Source organism: Equus przewalskii, chromosome X (genome assembly GCF_037783145.1).
Source record: "Equus przewalskii isolate Varuska chromosome X, EquPr2, whole genome shotgun sequence".
Lineage (NCBI taxonomy): Eukaryota > Metazoa > Chordata > Mammalia > Perissodactyla > Equidae > Equus > Equus przewalskii.
The window spans coordinates 5,638,488-5,661,186 of record NC_091863.1 but is presented as its reverse complement, the minus strand read 5'-3'; the positions used below and the strand labels follow the sequence as shown (position 1 = coordinate 5,661,186).

At 40.6% G+C, this 22,699-nt stretch overlaps 1 protein-coding gene across 1 annotated transcript in view; it reads left to right on the top strand.

The window, feature by feature from the left end:
* Window positions 1-22,699, top strand: part of ANOS1 (anosmin 1) — a 180,994-nt gene that overhangs the window by 24,811 nt on the left and 133,484 nt on the right. The window contains exon 2 of the mRNA XM_070606649.1: window positions 8,022-8,069. Coding sequence (XP_070462750.1) covers window positions 8,022-8,069 — 48 coding nt within the window. The remainder of the gene's footprint in view (window positions 1-8,021; window positions 8,070-22,699) is intronic.

Below are 22,699 nucleotides of genomic sequence, written 5' to 3'. Positions count from 1 at the left end.
AGGCTTCAAAGTAAGGGCTGGAAACAGAAGTAGGCGTGGCCGACTAAAGTTGCCCACCTTGGAGACAACTCTTGGAGCGCTTTGAGGTGAGTGGGCATTCCTACACAATGAACTCAGTACTTCTGCCCTGCTAGACTCCTCGTTGTATTCTGTAAGCTTTGTTTACTTTCTAGACAAGTGGATATGGCGATTGGTGGGAGGTTCCTGGAATTGGGAGAATCTACATGCAATTTACAAGCGAAGTAAAAACCTCAGTGTGATGTCTGAGCATGCCTGCCTTTACAGTTGGCATTCCTCTACACTCCTTCTTGTCCTTGGCATGAAGGAGGAGCTGCGAGGAGAAGGGCATTTATATAGACGTTTCTTTATTTTTTGGGTTTCCCGTGAACAATGCTTTAGTTGTTTGATTTATAGGAAGTGCTCTATTTCTCATGCTTCTCCTACTTTGTAATATGAGTCATTTACTAAATTTTAGTGATTACCTTTAATGCTCCCTCTTAACCTACTTAAGGTTGGATTTATTTCAGCACGTCACTTATTCATCTTGAAATCTTCCTGGGTTTTATGTGATTTTGTGGAGAGGGCACAATTTACCAGAGTTTTCTCCTGAAAATATAAATTTTAGTACTAAATATGGTTTGGAGAATACATATCTGAAATCATAGCTGTGGCAAGAATGAATTAAAGATTAGCATATCTTTTTAGAGGAGATTAAAGTTGGAAGACTATTGCTTGAGCTGTCCTAAGAGAAGCCAATAATTCAGACTCTGTGGTGGGTCCCACCATTCTAATAGGGACAGTAAGTAGTAAAAATTCTGTCCTTATCTAATGCTCTCTCACATTTACAATTCAGTAGAATATTCCCTGTCAAAATTCATAGTAAAATATTAATAAAATATAATGTTTTCCTATATGGTATAGTTTAGCACTTGTTCTATAAATTTTCTTTAGATGATTTTAATTATATACATCTATAAAAAGATGATTACTGTGATTATTTCTTAAATAATATGTGTTTGATTGTGAATGCAAGTTTCTGTTCAGTTTTCAATATTGTCATGCCAAATCTTCTGGACATTTACTCTACAGGAAAGAAAATAAGGAACCTATTTCCCAGAAGCTCCGCCCAGAGGTGAAAAACTTCTTCAGCTCAGTCTATTTATCTCATTCTTTTCAGCTCCTCCTGGCCTATTGATTAAAGTTTAAATTCCTGTGTATGACCCCCTATTCCATTCACTTATTTCTTCCATCGATAATATTTGTTAAGGCCATGAGAGAGCCAGTGGTGAGTGAGAGATGTAGACAGACTCTGTCTTCAGGGAGGTCACAGGCTGAGGGCAGATGATCATTAAGGAGAAGCGACAAATACATTTATGCTTGTCGACCCTGATAGAGTGGATGGAAGAGAAGTGCAGGGACCTGCAAGAGCTTGTGCAACAAGGGGACCTGTGATAGTCAGAGCTTGGGTGTCAGGGAAGGCTTTCTGGAAGAAGTGGCATTTGCAGTGACTTGAAAGATGCATGGCAGTAGACTTGGTGAAGGGACAAGTTCTGGGTGGAAGGACAGCACTTGCAAAAGTTCTCGTTGGAAAGCAAGGTGCCAGGTGTGAAGGAGTGAACCAAAGGCGGTGTGGCCAGCGCATGCTTTCCAGGGGGGTGGGAGAGGGAAGGGCAGGAATCTGGAGAGAGGTATATTTGTATACTCAAATATTGTTTTCCTGTAGAATTCAGTTAAAAGTGAGATATTTGTGGTATCCAGAGAAATTTTTTTTAAGTGTGGTTAATGAAAAGACCATTTACTGAAGATGATTCGTAACATTTGAAGTAAATCTTACTTGTGCATAACAAATATATACACATAGCTTTTCTCCCTTTTAAGTAGCCTTTATTTTTCAGAGCAGTTTTGGGTTCACAGCAGAACTGAGTAGAAAGTACAGAGTTCCCATTACCCTCTGCTCCGGCACATGCACAGCCTCCCTCACTATCAACACCCCCCACCAGGGGGTACATTTGTTACAGTTGATGACCCTACATTGACAGGTCATTATCACTCAGAGTCCGTAGTTTACATTAGAGTTTGCTGTTGGTGGTGCCCATTCTATGGTTTGGACAAATGTATAGTCGCAGGTATCCATCATTACTGTATGGTCCAGAGTATTTTCACTGCTCTAAAAATCCTCTGTGCTCCATCTATTCATCCCCTCACCCCTGCCCCAGCAACCACTGATCTTTTTAATGTCTTCCTCGTTTTGCCTTTTCCAAAATGTCATAGAGTTGGAATCACACAGTATGTAGCCTTTTCAGATTAGCTTCTTTCAATATGCATTGAAAGTTCCTGAGAAATATTTTGCATGAAGTATACTGTTGAGATGATCACTAGCAGAGATTCATTTTAAAAAATATTTCAAGCCATGGAAATGCCCCATGTCAATTTTATTCTTTTAAACTCTTTTAGCTGCTGTTGAATACGTGAGAAACTTTCAAGTATATTGACGATAGGAATGAACATCTTTATAATAATAAGTGAAAGCAGTTATGTTACTCCATGGTTCCAAAATAATAGGAACATATTTTGGGTTCAAATGAATTCCTAAATGTTAATCCATGCCTTCATTTTTAAAAACTTATATTTAACATGAAAACACAATCATCAGTTGAGTCACGGCCAGTTATTTGCAGTTCAGAAGTTGATTGGAAAGGTGAGGTCTCTCGGGTTTTCCGGGATGGTTTCAGTTCACACTGTTCTGTCCTGCTGTGGGACAATAGTCCGGTGTTGTCTTTCCGAAACTGCACACTGATTAGTCTGTGTGTCTGTTCCACACTTACACCTGGTTATGTTAAAGAAAAGTATGCAGGATCTGTTTTAATTGTCCTTTTTTTCAAATGGTTGTATCTAGATAACTAGTTTTCATTTATCTTTATCCTTCCCTTGTGGGTTGTCTTTGAGTGAATGAAGTGTTTTCTTTACTTGAAGCTTTTGAAGAATTATTTTTCTTTAAGAGAAAAATCAAAAGGCTGGAAATGGAGAGACTTTGAAAATGTCATTGAAATAATGTCTGGGCACAGTTGATTGAACTTATATAAACTCTTTGAAAGTCGGATTCACTAGCATTCATGTTTGATCTAGTTAAACCAATAAAATACAGGATGTAATCTTTATATAATTACAAAAGTCCCGCTGTCTGATCCTACCTCGAGGTTACAATGATGCTTCTAGAGGTAAACGTCTTTCTTGCCTAATGTGCTGGGACTCTATTTTGCTGGCTTTAAGCCAGAACAAGACTTTATTGCAAGTACTGTATTTTATTTTTGTTGTCAAGTGACTTAACTGGTGAAGCCTATTGTAATCTGACTAAGAACTTCCCCCCAGGGCAGGATGTTGAAATATACTGGATTCTTTTATTTTCCATTGCTCTTCTGCTCAAAGAGCATTCCAGGTGAGCAACAGAGGTGGATGGTGCAGGGCACGTGCACACCTGGCCTCAACACAGTGGCCGGAGTTAATCGGGGCTTTACCGACATCCTTGGTGCCATTAGACAGGGTTCTTAGAAGTTCTTTGTAGAGACAAATAGTATGGCAAACTCCGACTGATAAAGGCAGAAGCACAGAGCAGCTGCAGAACCTTGACGTGGGGGGAATGGTTTTAAGAAAAACAGGAAATCCAAAACTCGAAAAGGAAATAGAGACACATTTTGGATGAAACATAAATGTGTGTATGTGTGTGTGTGTGTGTGTGTGTGTGTATGTAGAAAATTTCTGCATGGGGAAAACTCCATGAATAAATTCAGAAGACAAATGATGCACTGGAAAATTTTTATAATACCTGTTACAGAAAAATGATTATTAAATCTAATTGGTATTAATAGCTGCTACAATTGATAAGAAAAAAGTAAACAATCCAAATAGAAGTGGTAAAATGCACAGACAATTCGCAGTCAAGGAAATACAAATGGCCAAAGGAAATTAAAGCAAAAATCAGACCATCGCCCACTCACCATATTGGCACAAGGTGGAAGACTGCTCCCTCCCAGGGAAGAAAATGTGGTGGTCTCCCCCGTCTGAGCCTCGCTAATAAGCTCGCACTGGTTAGTGTAGGATGGAGGATGAGCGCTACGTATATATAAGAGCTGAGAGATTGTAAATCCAGGATTACTCCCCGGCTCCTGAAAACAATAATGATGACAAACAACAAAATAGCGTCAATATTAACAATGGCCTTTTTTTCTGACATCTGACTCTGTGCCAAACATTTTGCTAAATACTTTACGTGGATTATCTTTTTAATCTTCCCAAGCATCCGATGACATACTATCTTCAGGAATAAAAAAAATTGTTAACATAATAATCTTTCAGGCTTGCTTGCTATTGCCCCAAATATTTCTTTCTGACAGAGCTTTGATTAGTGGAAAATTTTGCTTAAAAGGTAGGTGCGTTGGTTGAAGAAGCACATTGATATTAATTCCCAATAAAATGTAAGCAGCAGATAGGCTCTGTGCTGTTGGCTTTCTTCTCAGTTTGATGGCTGTGGGAGCTGTGGGATCAAACTGGGAGCCAATTAGACGAGTGTTGAGTTTCATCATGGGCGGGGCAGGAGCGTTTGCATTTGCTGAGCAGCTGAAAGCAATCCTTGCTGGGTTCTTGGTGTTTTTGTTGTTGAGGATTGGCCATTTTACCTAAAGTCAGAGAGAACAGAAGGAAGCTAATCAGGTATGCCATGGACAGAAGTTGTCACAGCTCTAACTCTCCATTTTTTTAAGCCTCTGACATTTATTAAATAAAAAATTTATTTCCGGCAAAATGTCCAAATCCACTGTAATCTTTCTACCTCTTTACCCAATCTCCTCTCCTATTCTCTGCTCTAACCCACCCATCTGATCTGCTGCTTCCTGAATGTAATGATGTGCAGGACCGTCCCGACCGATCCTTACCTTTCTTTCCAAGACTTTAAATCTGGAGATGCCTTAGAACCCACTGCCAATATCACCCTGGGTCTAACCACAGCATTACTCCTTGTGATGTTCGCAGTTAAGTTTACCACTGGCTTCTTGACTGTAGATGTTTATTTGGCTTCTATGACTCTCAGTTTCTGAAGTGTAAAAATGGGCAAATGCAGCTCGTGTCGTCATCCGAGATGACTCTGTGGGGCGAATATGCCAAACACCAAAGCAAGTGCCTGCCACGTAGATGTGGTCAAGAGTATAATAATGATAATATTTATCGATGATAATTGTGTGAAAGGCACATTACCCCATTAGTGATGTTTTTGTCAACCACTAATCTGGGGCAGGCAGCAGTTGCCGTGCCTACTTTTTTGGCCCCAGTCACCCTCCCATGGCCTTTGACGGATGCCATCTTTGTGAGTGCTGGGAGCTGGTCCAGCTGCTAGTGTGAGACACTCAAGCAAAGAGGAAACAGGAAGCCCTGTCTCCTGGACCTCACTCTAGCTGTGGAGCTAAGAGGTGGATAAAAGAAAATATATACCACGGCAGGAGAGAGTACGATACATCTCTCAAGAGCAGTAGAGCAAATGCAGCGGCAGTTAAGGGTCCCCTTATCTCCTCCAGAGGTCCTGCCCAACTGTCTGGGAAAAGAAAGATCTGGAAGGGAAGGAGGTGGGAGCTGGGCCCATGTCAAGGTTCCTACCACAAGGTTCCCACCCTCTGACATGACTCAAGGAGGCTGAAGGTCCTCAGACCATGACCCTGGTGAAAAAGATCTCCCAGAACTGGCCTTGACCCAGTCTGCAAGATCGGAGTCCATTCACTTCAGCCCTGAGTCTCTTTAGAAGGTACTTCACCACTTTCCATCCTTGGGTAATGAGCCTGGAGCACTCGAGTTGAGGCCAGGGTGTGCTCTGACAGATGTGGTCCTTGGGAGTCCCTGCAGGAGCCAACCCTGCCCAGGGCAGGTGGGAAAGGCCCTTCCTGGGCAACTTGGTGAGGGTGGCTCTCACTTAGGAGTTCTCCAAAGCTGCCCTGGACCCTGCTCTCAGCTTTTCCATAGTGTGCTTCTCAGTGTCTGGCCCCTGCTTTTTGCAGTTGTCACCCTGTTTATGACTGCACCTCAGTCTGCCTGACCCCGGGTGAACTTTTACTTTGTCACCAAGCCAAGGGCTCCTTTTATGAGGGCACACACAATGCCCTCTCTCTTGCACCCTTTCTCTTAACACCTCGTTTCCAGTAATTAACCATGTCCACTATTGGTCCAGCTTTGACTCGTACTCAATCTAATTATTTCTCTGATGTCAACCCTGCCAAAAATCATACTTAACCTCATCCCAGGCTATTCATATACTTTCCCAGCTTCAGTCCTCGCTTGTCTGGCCAACGAACATTGATATGTAGACAGAGATGAGGGCCCCCTGAGGAAGCATGGGGCTCACAAGGGGGATGAGTAGGTTGATACCAGATTAGCTAAAATTGTACGTATGTGTAGCAACTTTGGGGAGTAAAGGCTGCAAAGGAGAGTTAGGACCATATCACAGATTTAATAGTTAAAGCTTTACCATGGGACTGAGGTCTTTTAGCCCAATGACGTCCAAATAGAAGAGGAAAATTTCTAATTCTATACAGTTGGGAATTATTCAGTGGTTTTGGGAATCCTATATTATCAAGATATATTTTTGGGAATAGGATATATTAATATATATTATTGGGAGTGGAAGAGCAAAATGTGGTATATACGTACAATGGAATTTGACAACAAAAAAGTGAAATACTGATCTTTGTGACAATATAGATGAAGCAAAAATCCTGCACCATTTAGGTATTATGTAAAACATGAAATGGAAGAAGCTAGACACAGAAGACCACATATCGTGTGATCCCGTTTATATGGCGTGTCCAGAACAGGTGAATCTACGGAGAAAGAAATTAGATTAGTGGTTGCCTGGGCCTCGGGGGAGGAGAAACGGGGAGTAGCTTCTAGTGGGCACAGGTTTCTCTCTGGGCTGATGAAAATGTTCAAAAATTAGTGGTGATGGCTGCACAGCCCTGTGAATGTACTAAAAACCATTGGATTGTACACTTTAAATGAGTGATTTTTATGTATGTGAATTATGTATCAGTAAACTTGTTATAAAATATTTTTAAAAAGATATGTTAGTTCAGTTTTCTTTCCTCTCAACTGCAAACATAATACTATTCTATCCATACTGATGTTCTTAAAACCAACAGTTTAGAAGTTCAAACGTAGGAAATGAGCTGCTTTATTTCATATCTCATCCTTGAACTTCAGAGAACTGGAGGCTGTAGCTTCTTAATTATTGGATGATGGTTTCTACCCCAGCCTAGCACAATCTGACATAAAATATCACAACCAAAGGAAAAACCATGACCTAAGTTTTAGTCTTTCGAAGGAGAAGTTTCAAGCAGAAATTTGAATGCTAAGGATAATCTATCATAGTCCTAACGTTGGTTGTGCATAGAGTGAATGCCAAGCCATGCTGAGTGGTTTATGGATATTGTTTCCTTTAGTCATCCCAATGCCCTCATGCATGAGATTTTGTCGTTTTGCTTTACAAATGGATAAACTGAGGCACAGAGATAGTCTCTTGTCCATAGTCACATGTCCAGTAAAAGGGAAAGAAAAGGCTTTTGCCATGGGATCTGACTTCCAAGCTAAACTCTTATTACTGTGAATTGATTGAGATCAAAAAGCCTGCAGGCTGCCCAGCTTGTAAATTTACCAAAACTGGTTACTACGGAAGAAGCATGTAGTGTTCCTTTTCCTGCTGGCCTGTACTTCAGTGCTCACACACCGGGAGAGATGGCTCAGACATGCTTCCTTTTCAACAGCTAGAGACGTTTATTATTTTATGTGTATTTATGTCATGAAGTCAAGGACAAAATAGGATTTACATTAGAAACATATTTTCTATCTTAGGAAGAGAAACATATCAGGATGGTGAAATTGGTCTTTTGTTAATGCAAATATTTAAAAATTATATTCACACGCACATGTATATGTAGTTTTCATTTAGAAAGTTATTTAATGCATCAATATATCTTTTCTTTTTGCAGAACAATGGTTCCCTGGTTTGGTGTCAGAATCACAAGCAATGTTCTAAGGTACGTTCCCTACTATTGTGTCAGTATTTTTAAAAACTTAATTTTGGAATAATTTTAGAGTCACAGGAAGTTGCAGAGATAGTACAGAGAAATCACAGGTACTCTTCGCCCACTTCCCACCAGTGGGTACACTTTATGTATTTGTAGGTCAAAAGCAGAAAGTTGACATTTGTACGGTGTGTCTAGTTCTGTGAGGTTTGATGACGTGTAGATTCAGTTAGTGGAGCCGCCACTGAAGTCAAGATACATGTATTAAAATTCTGTATACTACATTATTTCTCTCTTTATTCTGTAGTTTTTTTACTAAAAAAAATTTTTATGGAGAAAGCATCTTCCGGTTAGACCAGAAGATTTAATGCATTCTGCTTACCCCTACGTTATTTTGTATGTAGTTTTGTTTGTATGTCGGAATTGCTGGTTAAATTGATTTGATTCTTTAAATAAGCAGTCTCTTTTCTATTCTTGAGTCTTTCTTGCTCCCTGCACATTCTCTAAAGTTGTCGTTATACTCATTCATATGTTTAATAGCTTAAATTCTTACCTCAGTCCCGAAACATCAGAACCTTTAAAATAGATACATGTGATGGTACTTGAGCTCCAGTCTGGAAATGGAAGGAGGTTTTATATTCAGATTATATAAATGAATAAAGCTTCAACTTGCTAAAAATATTGGCGTACCTTTGGGATCGTAATAGTGTTTGATGAGATTTATTTCATGGACATTACTATTAGACCTAAAATTGAAGCATTCCTTTATTTTATAACCAAATTTCATGTGAGCAATACGCAATAATACTGAAATAGCATATTTATGAAGATCGTTATTATTTTGAAGGGTCTTTCAAACACATTATCTCAAAGAAAATGATTGTAGAATAATATTCCCAAACCCAAAAGCTTATTGTAATGATACATTCCTACATTTGTGCACGCATTGTCATCTAATACACATGAATGCTATTACAAATAGAGCAGAATTATTATGTGAATGTGAAATAATTTGGAGAAAAAAAGCTTTGCTTAGCTCTGACTCTAGATCCTGGGCAGAAATGAAATGTCTGGTTTATGATAATTTTACTCGTTTTGTATAATATCATAAGCATTTGCTTTGATAAGCCATTTTCTGGTATCTCTTATATTAATTGTTCTTCAACTGGAGTTTTGGGTAATTTTTTTGTGTCACCATTGCAGGAAAGATGCTGTCTCTCACTTTCTCTTTCTCTATGTACATATATATATAGTCTGACTGGATTTTATAAGTGGTGTTTTTGTCCAGTTTTGCATAAATTGAGTATTACATAAATGATAATTTTTGTTTCAGTATTACTTCTCATTTAAGCACCCCCTTTCTCCTTATACTATCAAGAAATTAATTCTTTTTTACACCTGAAATTTTAATGGAAGAGTTTCATTTGAACTGTTTAAAAAATATCCTAATTAAAGAAAATTGCAGCTCCAGGGAACAGATTGTCAAACCCTATATTGTAATTGAATGATCAAGGCTGACATGAGAGACTGAATTTCACAAGAGAAGAAATCAACTCCTTTTGCCCCAAAGCAGAAATGACTCAATAAGTCACAGCTAACTCCAGCAGAAACTCTGGAACCTTTCACAAGGCTGACAGGAATTTAAGGGTTGTCTTGAGTCTGAATCCTTGGGAACGAATCTTACGTGTTAATCAAAGTTGATCTCCTTTGGGTGTTATCACTGCTGGATACATTTGCAGATCATTGCAGTTGGCATTTCTTTTGAGACTCAGGAAGCACTATGTACGCTTTTCCTCTGAATCTTTAGGTGAGCCGTGGTCAAGTCGGGAACGCTGTCTCCCATGTTGTGCTGCATAGGCATCAGCAACTTGAAAAACCATTTTGAAGAAATATTGGGACCGAAGAGTAAAAAATATCAAAACCAAACCCAGAAGAAATGTTGATGATACACTTTTCTGAATATGTGTTAAAAGATAAGGTTGATATTTTATAGAAACCACACACTTTCTAATCATTTCTGGTTATCATCTGCAAAGGCTGTCCCCTTCAGAGTCCCTCCAGAATATGATCTCTTCTTCCCGTCTAACTGCCCCCTCTGTCCAGTCTGCCATCCTCTCTTGCCTGGACGGACCCAGGAGCATCCCGTTGGGTGTCCCAGCTTGTATTCTTGTTCCACGTGGCTGCTGGAATGACCCTTTAAACGTATAAGTTGAATCACGCTGCTGTCTACCTTAAAACCTTTTGATATCTTCCCATCTCGCTCAGTCTGAAACGCTGATCCTGTCTTGTCTGCCTGTGCTCTCCCTCCAACTTTCTCCTTCTGCTCTTCCCTGTCAAGGCTGCTTTCCCTCCACCCGGATGCTCCTTCGGCAGAGAGTCACCTAGCCCACCCTTCTTCTCACTTGCGTCTCAGCACAAATGCCACCCTCTCAGCCTTGCCTTTCCGGATCACCCTTCGCCCATTTACCTGCTCCGTTGTCCGTATCACACCCGACATGGCATTATACAGTTCATCCTTTGTTTGCTGGGAGTCTGTCTCCTTCAGCAGAGAGTAAACTCTCTGGGGCATCCGCTCTGTTCTCTTTCTTCGCTGTGCTGTCCTCAGAGTCTACAATGGTATTTGGCACAGAGTAGCTGCTCAGGTATTTGTGATGGATGAATGAGTGAATGAAGCCCATACATTACATTTTTTCCTCTCCAAAGTATATCATTACTGCATTACCTTTAGGAAAAAGTAATATAGCATCTATTTTGTACCTGTGTAACTTAGCGTGATTGTTACTCGTTGGGGGATTCTGCGCCTTTTTTCTTTGGTGAATCCGGCATAGTGAAATCCGCCCTACGAACTCAAGGGTCTTCGGCAGCATTCCACTCCTGGATGGTATAGACTAGTGACGTATGGTCCTGCCGAAGTGGAAGCCAGTGGTTCTTAACCAGGGGCTATTTTGCTCCCAAGGGGACATTTGGTGGTGGCAGAAGACATTTTTGGTTGTCGCAGTTACTGGCATCTAGTGGGTGGAGGCCAGAGATGCTGATAAACAAGCTACAATGCGCAGGGCAGCCCCCACAGCGAAGAGTTACCTGGTTCCAGATGTCAGTAGTGCTGAGGGTGAGAAACCCTGGTCTGTGCATTTTGGGAGTTATGAAAGAAGTTAAGAATATAGTCTTATTTTCAGCAGTTTTACCTTATTGTATGAAAGAAAATAAACATATAATTTACTGAGCGTGTGGTTCGTGCCAACTGCCCTTTCAGGGGCTTGTTTTGTGGAGGATTCCAGTTCTCATCACATGCTCTCTAACGCGGGTGGGTGGATTGCTCTTTGCCTCTTAATCTCGTTTCTCCTCTTCTCCACTAACCCAAACCTAATTCCTCACCTAAACACATTGCCACCTAGAATTAAATATTTACATTCCCCCAAGTTCCCTTGCTGCTAAATATGGCCATCTCATTTTCTAGTCCATTATATGCAGGTGGTATTATTGTGAACGATTTTCGAGATGCCGCTTTATTCTTTGTTTTTGTTTTTGGTGAGGAAGATTGGCCCTGAGCTAACATCTGTTGCCAATCTTCCTCTTTTTGCTTGAGGAAGATTGTCCCTGAGCTAAGGTCTGTGCCAATCTTCCTCTATTTTTTATGTGGCATGCCACCACAGCATGGCTTGATGAGTGGTGTGTAAGTCCATGCCTGGGATCCGCACCTGTGAACCCCGGGCTGCTGAAGTGGAGCGCATGAACTTAACCACTATGCCACTGGGCCGGCCCCTCGAGACGCCTCATTAAAGGGAACTGATTTAGCTAGAAAATGCACTCATTTGCTCTTCCCCCTTTCTCTCCTCTGCTGCTTAGAATGCAGACCAATGGCAGAGGCTCCAGCAGCTATCTGGGGCCATGAGTTACCTTTGAGGATGGAGGCCAGCCTGACAATAGCTAATAAGAAATGTAGAAGGATTCTGGGTCTTTGATAGCACGGAGCCCCCGTAGCAGTCTTGAACTTCTCAAATTATTTGCGTGTAGGAGGCAGATAACTTTCTGTCTTGTCTAAGCCACCGTGCTTTTACATTTTTTTGTTCTCTGAGGATGGACTTGTGTGTCAGTGGGCCTAATCTTGACTTTGTAATTGGTATGACCATCTCCATTTTACAGAGGCTCAGGAACGTTGGGTGAACTTCTTACAATGTCACTCAACTAGCAAGTACTAGTAAATACAGGGATGGAATTTGAACTGAGTTCTGGCTAAAACAGAAGCCAATGGCTTTCTCATTGTACACCCCATTGTATTAGAGAACAATACAACAATTTTGGAAGATCTTTGCTCAGTTCAGCATTTGGTTCTTCCAGCGCTCTGGGCTTTTTCCTGAGTCACTCTTGTGGCTCCTGTGAATTGTACAAATTCCTGGCAAAACTGTGGCCCAGCTCTAGCGAGAGAGTCATTGTTCTCTTTCTTGCTTTCGTATCCCTGTCATCCAGTGGGCGGTCAGGAAGATGCAGTCTAAAGATGGCCCTCTCTGCTGGTTCAGCCTCGTTTAGGGATGCACAGTAAATGCCTGGAGAGATGGATTCCTTAGAAATTCCTCCATGAAGGTGGTTTTTCACACTGAGAGTGCGCTTAACTCAGAGGGACGTGGTTTGCTCTTGGGCACTCCAAATTAAACTGTTTGCAAAGTTGACATCTGAGCTAAGTCTCAGTCTAGGATGATTAGGGGCAAACATTTTAAATACACCAAATCTACTGAAAATGCTGCCTTTAGAATAACTTATTTTTAGTACTTCAATTTTAGTAGTAACTAAATAATAAGATCATCTATTCCTAATTAAGAAAGTAAACATGCTTTTGACATAAAAGAGAAAATATGTTTTTCTGTTCTATCTAAATAATTTTTCTCATAAATTTTTATCTTAATTTTTTAGTCTAAGCCATCCTAAGTGCTTTTTGAAATATTACTGTGGTACCCTAAAAGATACTAATAAAATGTGCCCTATTTCCATTTTAATGGTACTTTTGAGTTAATTCTATTTTAACAATGTATATTTTTTAAGAACCTGTTTTAATCTTTCTCTTAAATAACAAATTACTCTATGCCAAATATAATGTAAATTTCCAAATTTTTCCCATATACCACAATGGGATGGCTGTTCAGGCCTTTCATTTATGTTTCTAGTTTAACATTCTCTTCAAATTCTTTTCTTCGATTCTCTTCTCTGATACCCCGGCACAAAATAAATTTCCTTTAAATAAATTTGCTTGTTCTAATAGAATTTGATTAACTCAATTCTAACAAATCCTCACTGAGCATCTGCTATGTCCCAGGCCCTAGTGATTGAGTAACACTGAAGCCCACTTGGTCTTTGCTCTCACTTTTTCCCTTTGGGCTTGCTGAGCACATCCCCAGCAGCTCTTCACCCCTTTTTCAAAATTTGTGCAATATCCTTTGAGGGTCCCCCATATTGTAATGATGGCCGTAACACCCACCGTCTCCTTACCTCCCCTGCTAGAGTATTTGGACACTTTTAGGATCTGTCCCTACTTTTCTCTTTGTAGCCCATAAGGTCTCTGTGGCACTACTCAACTCTGCCGTGGTAGCATGAATTCAGTGACAGATAATACATAAACAAAGGAGTGTGTCTGTGCTCCAATAAAACTTTATTTATGGACACTGAAATTTGAATTTCATATTATTTTCACATGGCAAGAAATTTTCTTTTTTTCCCAACCATATAAAAATGGAAGAACAGGGACCGGCCTGGTGGGATAGTGGTTAAGTTTGCGTGTTCTGCTTTGGCAGCCCGGGGTTCATGGGTTCAGATCCTGGGCATGGACCTACACACTGCTCATCAAGCCATGCTGTGGTGGCGTCTCTCATACAAAATAGAGGATGATTGGCATGGATGTTAGCTCAGGGACAATCTTGCTCAAGCAAAAATAGAAAGATTTGCAACAAATGTTAGGTCAAGGCCAATCTTCCTCAACAAAAAAAAAAAAAGGAAGAACAATTCTTAACTCACCAGCTGTACAAAAACAGGTGGCAGGCGGGATCTGGCCATTTCCCCTAGTTTGCCAATCTCTCTTCTGTGCCATTGCATTCATGTATGCAAAACCAAACTGAAACAAAACAGTAAAATTGCATTCTTCTCTCAGTACAGAGATACATTTTGATGTACTCAAACTCAAAAATGGACAGTTTCTAAGGTCATTTATGGAACAATGTTGGTCATCTTGTCGGGGTTTGTTGAATGAATGAATGGTAAAGAATAGCAAGAAAACTTGAAATAAATCACAGTTAATTTTTGAAAATTCAGTGTTAAATTGTGACTATTAGAGCTGGTAAAAATTGTGAAAGACTTCAAAATGGGCAAAGTAAGAGATTCCTAGATGTCCCCTCTACTGCAGCTTTCTGGGTTGTCCCCATTGTTCATTGTCCTCATTGAGCTGTTTTCCTACTCAGGAAGTGGTAGAAAGCTGGTAATGATGCACGTGATTCTTGATCATGGTTGTGTCCAGTGGGATGCAATTGCTGCTTACCCGTGAACAGACCATTCTGCATCTGTTTGTGAAGCCCTCCAGCATTCCTCATTGTGTGCGTCTTTATACTTCTTGGACTTCTCCTTTGAACCAAATGTAACATATTATTGGTATTGCATGAGTTGAATCAAATCTTTGACACATGTTCATTTTATATTTGCATGAGAGTCATGCATTTACTTTATAAAAGATTTATCCTTTAACATTTTGTTCAGTTGCCTTTCAAAACTTTCCTTCTAAGAGTGGACCTCTCTGGGTGACAGTTTGCCTCTCTGTGGGGAGCATGCATGCTCATCCTTCTCCTTGGGGTGTTATAAGTCACTCACTCAACTTCTGTTTCCCATTTGGTTTTGAGGATATGTATTAGGGCCCGATCTTGGTGCCTGGGCATGCTGCTTTGATCTCAGTGGGAGTTAGGTTCTTCTAAGGGCTCTAACACTAATTCTTAGTCATTTTCCAGGTTTATTCAGAACCAACTTTAGAGGTGAGGAAGATTGGTTTTGCTTGTATGAACATCTGGACGGCTTCATTGGACATCTGTGAAATTTATTGGATAAGGGTCAAACCTCTGAAACACAACCGAATGTGACTGTTGAAGGGTTTTGTTTTGTGTTAGATGCTTTCTGTGCTTTAGTGGTAATGACTGTAGATCCATCGAGCCCAAGGAAAACTGATCTTAAGGAGAAAAATGAAAACTCAGACACGTGGAAAGGCACCATGTCCAAATACCCAAGAACCAAAGGCAAACATCTTCTTTTGCTTCTTTGCAATTCTAATAAACAATGAATTGAAATGTCAGATGTTTTATATACTTTAAAACATTTAAAGCCTATTGTAATACTTGCTGATGTTCATACAATTTTCCCTGACTTTATATTATCAACTTCAAGGACAAAGTTGATGTCTATTGAGCATCTCTTGTCCAACATGTTGAGATAGTTGGGGAATTACCAATTATTTCATAGGCAAAGCCACCATTGACAGTGATTGTCAAGAGAAGCTGTAGGTTTGTACCACTGGAAGAGACAGCCTCTTGTAGAAAACTTCTCAAATGATATAATTAATTCCCTTTATTCTGGATACCAATGTTCTTATTTCCATAAATAAAGAGCATGACATTATTTCTCAGGAGAAAGTAAACAGGATGTGATGATCTGGGAAGGGAAGAGAGAAATATTCTATTATTTCCTTAAACCAGTGATGGAATTAAAATTTGTATGGAATGCATAGGAAAAGAAATTTTTATGTGTGTGAAAGTTTGGCAAGTGTTCTCTCGAAAAAGTGGTTTGTACATTCGATAGTACATTAGCACGGTTAATAAAAATTGTGAAACGCACATTTGTCAGACTATCCTATAACATCATGCCTGTACATGGCATAATTCGAGTACCCCAAAGCCCACGATGTGCTTTTGTGCTTAGCAAGAGCTGAAGTCTCTCTTAAGGGAGACTCAAGCTCTGGAATTTCACAGTCTATATGCAGTTGAAAATCAAATGACCAGCAAGCTTGAGTTAGGGCTAGAAATCCGACATCATTCTCAAGTACTCTGTCCAGTGTCACTCTACAGGAACCTTCAAATGGATGTCATCTCTGTGTAAAGGCAGACATGAAAAAAAAAATAGAGAAAAGTGAGAATGTGAAACAGACGAAACCCAAAAGAACTTATAAACAGGGAAGCTACATAAACATCTGGTTTCAAAACCTCATTTCTTAAATGGTGAGGAGTGAGCGCTGAGATTTGTGAGAAACGGCTGAAGGCTGCCAGCAGGGTCCCTTCCAGCGATAATGCAGGTGGAACGGTGAGTTAATGATTTAAACAATTAGAGATTTGCTGCCCCCTTCCATCTGTCACAGCCTCCTGGAAGGCCAGCTCACAGTTCTAATTGGAGCCTCCAGCACTGATGGCAGCCTGAGCTGGTGTCATGATTTGCTTCTCCCCACTCTGTCATTCTTATGGTAAGTGTTTTCTGCCCTCATGCTGGGAACTTTTATCAAACATATTAGTGCGCTTTGCGGTGATCATTAGTCTGCAGTAGCTGGAACATTCCAGGGTTTTTTAGCCTAGACACTAGCCTGTCTGTTGAAAGAACATGCAAGGTTTCTGCAAAGCTCGTAGCAAATCAATATTTAAGGAAAAAGACGGGTTCTTGTTTAGATTTAGATCCAACATGTGACGTATTAATAGCCCAATGTGTTTCTGGTTTTCCATATCAATTTTTACAAGTGTGAAAGACTTGCACCTGCTGTAAACTTCAAAGCAAAGACACGTGGAAGGGAAAAAGCACCTCTGCGCAGTTTTTATTCTCGCCCTTTCCTAATCTCTTACTATTAATTTCTCCTCCCATCTGATGAAAGAAGATGCAAGCAAAATCTCTTATTTGGTTCACAACTGAAGAAGGATTCCTGAGAGCTGGCTTCAGAAAGGGAAGCCGTTTTGAACATATGAAAAGCATCTCAGTCAGGATGCATTACATGGTGATTATGGTCTGACAGATGTTTTGCAGTTGTAATGTATTCATCAGAAGGCACCCGGAGCATGGATGAGCGCCTATGGCTTGAAGATGTTGGGGTTGATCTGCCAACTAGCAAAGAGCACCAGTGCCGATTGAAGGTTGGGAACTGTGGTGGTTTAGAAAGGAGGCAGCGTGGATTTCACGAGCTGGGGAGGGCAGCATTTTGAGTACTGCATACGTGATCATGCTGTGTTGCCTCACCTTCCCCAAGGAGGCTCCCTGTCAGAGTATTCTTACTGGGGTGGAGTCTCTCACTGGGGTTTAGAGGGTCAGCGCTCGCTTCTCTGGGTTCGTAACTTGGGCTCTATCCTGTCGGTGATCCTTGACGTGAGGGTCAGGCGTAGTTGTTGCACCTAATCATACACACAAATTCCTCTTAGAAACAAACCTATAGTCTGCCTTGGAAACATTATTTCCCTATGCTTAGAGGAGAATCATTACAGGAAAATAAATCTAGGTTTGCATTTCAGCTCTTTTTTTACTAGTGGGGTGAAAAACACACTCTTGCTATCTAACTTGCCTGAAAGAAGGAATATAGGTTAGTTATTGCAGACTAAAATAATGTTCCTTTCTCAAGAGTTCTCGCCTTTTACCTATTTGATTCAGAAGAAACTTACCCTTGTAATCACATTCAGCTACCTTGGTATATTCATTTTGCAACTATTTTGGGTCAGAGAACTTTTTTGCAAGATTCATTACTCAAAGCATGATGTTCTTTGGGTGATGTGAAATGGGTGTGTGTGTGTGTGTGTGTGTGTGTGTGTGTATGGTTAAGCTGAGCATTTGTTTTAAACTCTTTTTCAGCCTAAAATTATTGTAGCCGTGCTGTATGGGAGATTCCACTGAGGTTGTACCTTCTGTTTTCTTCTGGGTCGGAAGAGAAAACAATTTTTCCTGAGGAGGATCTTTGTCAAGTACTCCCTTTTCCTTTGATGCATGTCTAGGCAGAGGTTGTGGTATCTTTTTTTTCAGACAAATGTCCTCATTAGGATCTTTAATTTTCACAGAGCTAACAACAGTTACCAGCTATGAAATGACAATGATGTGTCAACAAAGCCACTGCACTCCTGACATTTGCCAAGGAGGACACTATCAAACTCCTTGTATCCTTGTGGTACGAAAGTCACCAGAGAGAAACCATATTTATACATGCCCAGTGGAGGCATTTTCCAGATGTTATAGAATCTATGCCTTGATTACAAGACTAAACTACCGACCTTTGCATCTCAAAGTCGTCCTTTAGCAAACGCCCTTTATTGAATCGCGTGTTGCTGTAATGCAACCTGTGTAATATTCTCAGAAACTGTCTCACAAACCCAGTCCTTGAGGCAACTCTGAGGAGCCCGCTCGGGACATTGGGCTGTTAGTCCGTGCCATCTTTAGGAGGAAGGACATTCATTCATTCAGGTCACAGTGTCAGTACTAATTATGCTTTCCCTGGAAACTGGTAGCTTTTTTAGTCTATGGATAGCGTAGATTTTGTAACCAATAGTGCTTTCCCCTTAGAATTGACTTTGAGAAAGCTGAAAGTTAAATAAAATAACCTATCTTAATAAGGGCACTGAGATTAATCACATGGATTTGGGGAACTAGCTTTTTCTCTGACTGCATGTATTTATTGTCCCAATTTTTATTTCCCTTTATCTCCTTTTATTCACTCACTTAAGATTTGTTTTATGGCTATATCATCTGGATCTTTGTAAATTCTTGAATCCCTTTAAGGCCATAGATAAGTCCATAAATCCATAAAGTGATAAATAACTAGATAAATCCATAAAATAATAAATAACTAGAAAGGTGCCCTACTGGCTGAAGCTTGCCCGCTGAGTGGTTTAGCTTCCTGAACCTTTTATCCACAATTTCATGGTTGGCTCGGATGAAGTGACAAGACATCTGTATTCATACGCCACGTCTGTCAGCTGGGTAGTGATGGTTATGGCCTCATAACTTCATTGGAAAGGAGCGATGGTGGCCGCTTGTCAACTAGGTAATGGCTGTGACTGGGCAAAAGAAATAAGAAAATGCCATTTAAATTAGGAAAACAGGGCAGGCAGCATAAACGTGTTCTGATGGGAAATGAGGTGCGTGGAACAAAGGTGAAAAGCTTTTGTTTGTGTGCGCCATTCGGAGCCAAAGGGGTTTGGCCCTGTCTTCACAGATCTTAAGACTTAAATAGGAAAGGTCAAAGAATAGTCTTTAAAACTACACAATAAAGAAAGGACTTCTCTCAACTGGTCTTTTCAGAGCGGAGCTACCAGTGTGGGTGAGTTCATTTTCCATTTGTGTGGGGGAAGAAGTGACTTAAAGTGTGCACTTGGTAAAGATGTCTTTCTCTCTTTCTTTTTTCTTTTTTTCTTTCTCTGTATTGCTATCAGGAGTAAGTGTTTATATTGATTTCTATGAAGAACCTTCTCCATCTGTCTTAGGTTATGGGAGTCCATATGGAAAATTTAAGCGTAGAGACAGATGCGGAGGAACTGGGTTTCAACTTTTAACTACAATGGAAACTCCACTCAAGCGATAGAATGGGAATCGCGATGTGATTTTCATTGTACCAATAGCTCAGTTCATGTCAATGTGGATATTCATGTTTGAAGACTGGCTGGGGATAAGGCCGAGTGGAACCGGAGAAATTTGCTGGTCGTTAGGAAAATGGGATCACGTGGCATTGCCCTATTACAATATGCATTTTAATTCATCACAAGTGACTAATTCTGCATTCAATTCCGCATAAGCAACGCTGTTTACAAGAAGAACTGGAAGCCGCTGGGGCCCAGGATGGGCCTTGCACTGTGAAGCAAAGATCATTTTAAGAGTTCGGCCGCCTGCAGATGTGGCCGATTCAGCCTCTTGCAGACTTTTCTCCCGTGCGTTGTGCGTTGATGGGAGCATTGTTGAGAGTCAAAGCGGCGCTGCCCGGCTCTTCCTCCGCCGCAGCTTGTCTCGGTTCTGCTTGCTGATGAAGGTGGGGCTTTTGATGGTCGCTCGGCTCCCAGTTCTCACAGCTGAAAGGTTGAACTTGGGCAGTTGCAGATGAATGAGCCGCGTTTCCCAAGAGAAACTGCACAATGGCTTCGGGGCTATGAAGCTGTGAAGATTCATGCTCTCGGTTTGGGAGTGTGTGTTCGGCAACTTTTCCTTGGGGAGGGAGGAGGGCATGCGAGTTTTGGCTTTTTACATCCCACTGTATGCACATTTTCCCTTTTTGTATGAGGAAATAATGCCTGCACTGAGGATAACCCTCCCCTCCTCCTAAATCCTTCCACAAAAAGATACTTACGAAGGCCGGCATTCTGAAGAACTAAATGCTTCTTTAACTTTGCTTTATCTGCTTCAGTGAGCACAGTGTACCGAGTCCGGGGAATTCACATTACGGCCGCGAACAGCGCTCCCTATTCTCCAGGGCTCTTTGGGCACAGAAATAATCCCTTCCTAGAATCTTTTGAGAAAGCAGCTGAACTATGCAGGCTAATCAACTGTAAATCTTGGGCATCTCGAAAGTATTGCGTGAAGCGGCGTCAAAAAGTGTTCCGATCACCAAGAAGCCTGTTGCTCAGTATCTTTAAAGACTCTAGTTTCAAGAACCAGGGCAAATTTATTTGCTGTATTTTAAAGCTCTGGAATGCTGTTCCCTTCTGCACCCATCCTCCACTTTTGTCCTATGCATCCTGTGTATGTTTATTTCGTTTCTTTGTCATTTTGAGACAAAAAGACAATGAAATTCCCTAGGACTTTTGTTTTCCAACTGGTAATGGAGAATATTATAAGTAGAAGTGAACTCTGACAGAATGTAAAATACGTACACTGGAGAGCTTTTCTGTGTTACTTCTAAATCATTTTCTGCCTAGTCCTGGTACAATATTTGGCAGGAAAAAATAATCTAGGTTGGGAGAGTCATATCTCCGTGCCTGAGTGGCAGCATGCTGAAATCTCTGACGTTATGATCTTAGCTGTCATTTTGCTGAGAGGCTGTGTCTTGACCAGGACTAAGGCAACACTAGTTTGCCAGCATTCTCCTTGGACTTGCAGGATAATGTTGATAGTGCATTTATAGCAGCACAAATTAAGCCCTAAGATACATAATATAGAGTTGAAGCTTCTCTTTCTGAATCACCAAACTCTAACAGAAATGGGACTATGGCATTTCCTCCCTGATATTTGAAAGGCAGAGGGAAGACTGCATTTTTGGCCAATGAAATGTCCCTTCTTCATCTGCCTCCTTCTTCCTGATTTTTTCTATCTATACATTCCTCCATCCACTGCAGTATTACTGTCCTGAGTTGCAGATTCAACTCCATGTGGGTCATTTCTGATTTATGGTCCTATAAAAACCCTCTAAGTTACTGTGTCCTAAGTGAAAAACAATACTTCTGCTGTTTGTGAGAGAGCTGGTGGTAGTATGGTGGAGAGAGTTTGGTCTTTGGGCTCTAGTGCTGAGAATGCGAACTACGAGCTCCATGACCTGGACCAAGTTGCTTATTTGCCCTCCCCAAACCTATCCATCTCCCTGGATTCTCAATATTAATTAGAAACGTGAATATTCACTCAATCACCCAAGCTAAAACCCTCAAGATCCTCTTTAATGTTTCCTTTCCCTAACCTTTATATCCATCCTCCTGCGAAGTCCTTCAGATTCATCTCTCAAACTATTTTGCCATCCCCTGTGCTATAACTCAAGCATGTATTGTCCCTGAAATATACTAGTCCCTAGCCCCTAATTTTTTCCCTGTGTCTGCTCTTTTGTTGCTCCCAACTTCTTAGAGCAATGCTTCTCAAACATTAGCAATCATGAGAATCCCCCAGTGAGCTTGCTCATATACAGATTCCTAGGTGCCCCCTCCAGGGATTCCGACTCAGTAGGTCTGGGCTGGTGCCTGAGATTCTGCGTTTCTAAGAGACTTCCAGTGGATTCTGGTGCTGCTTGTCCAGGATAGCTTCAAGTTTCTCACCATTAAGTATGTAGGCTTTTTTGTAGATATTCTTTATTAAGTTGAGAAAGTTCCCCGCTATTCTTTGTTTACTAACAGTTTTTATCATGAATGAGTGTTGGATTTTATTAAATGCTTTTCCTGCATCTATTGATATGGTCATGTAATTTTCCTTTTTTAGCCTGCTGATGTGATGGATTACATTGATTGATTTTCAAATGTTGAAATCCTACTTGGTCATGTTGTAATTCTTCTTATACTTTTTTGGATTCAATTTGCTAATATTTTCCTGAGGATTTTTGCATCTATGTTCATGAGAGATGTTGGTCTGTAGTTTTCTTTTCTTGTAATGTCACTGTCTGGTTTTGGTATTAGGGTAAAGCTGGCCTCATAGAATGAGTGAGGGAGTATTCCCTCTGCTTCTGCCTCTGAAAGAGATTGTAGAGAGTTGACATAATTTCTTAAATGTTTGGTAGAATTCACCAGTGAACCCATTTTGGCCTGGTGCTTTCTGTTTTGGAAGGTTATTAATTGTCCATTCAATTTTTTAATGGTTATAGGCCTATTCAGAAGATCTTTTTCTTCTTATGTGAGTTTTGGCAGATTATCTCTTTCAAGGAATTGGTCTATTTCATCTATGTTATCAAATTTGTGGGATAGAGTTGTTCATAATATTCCTTT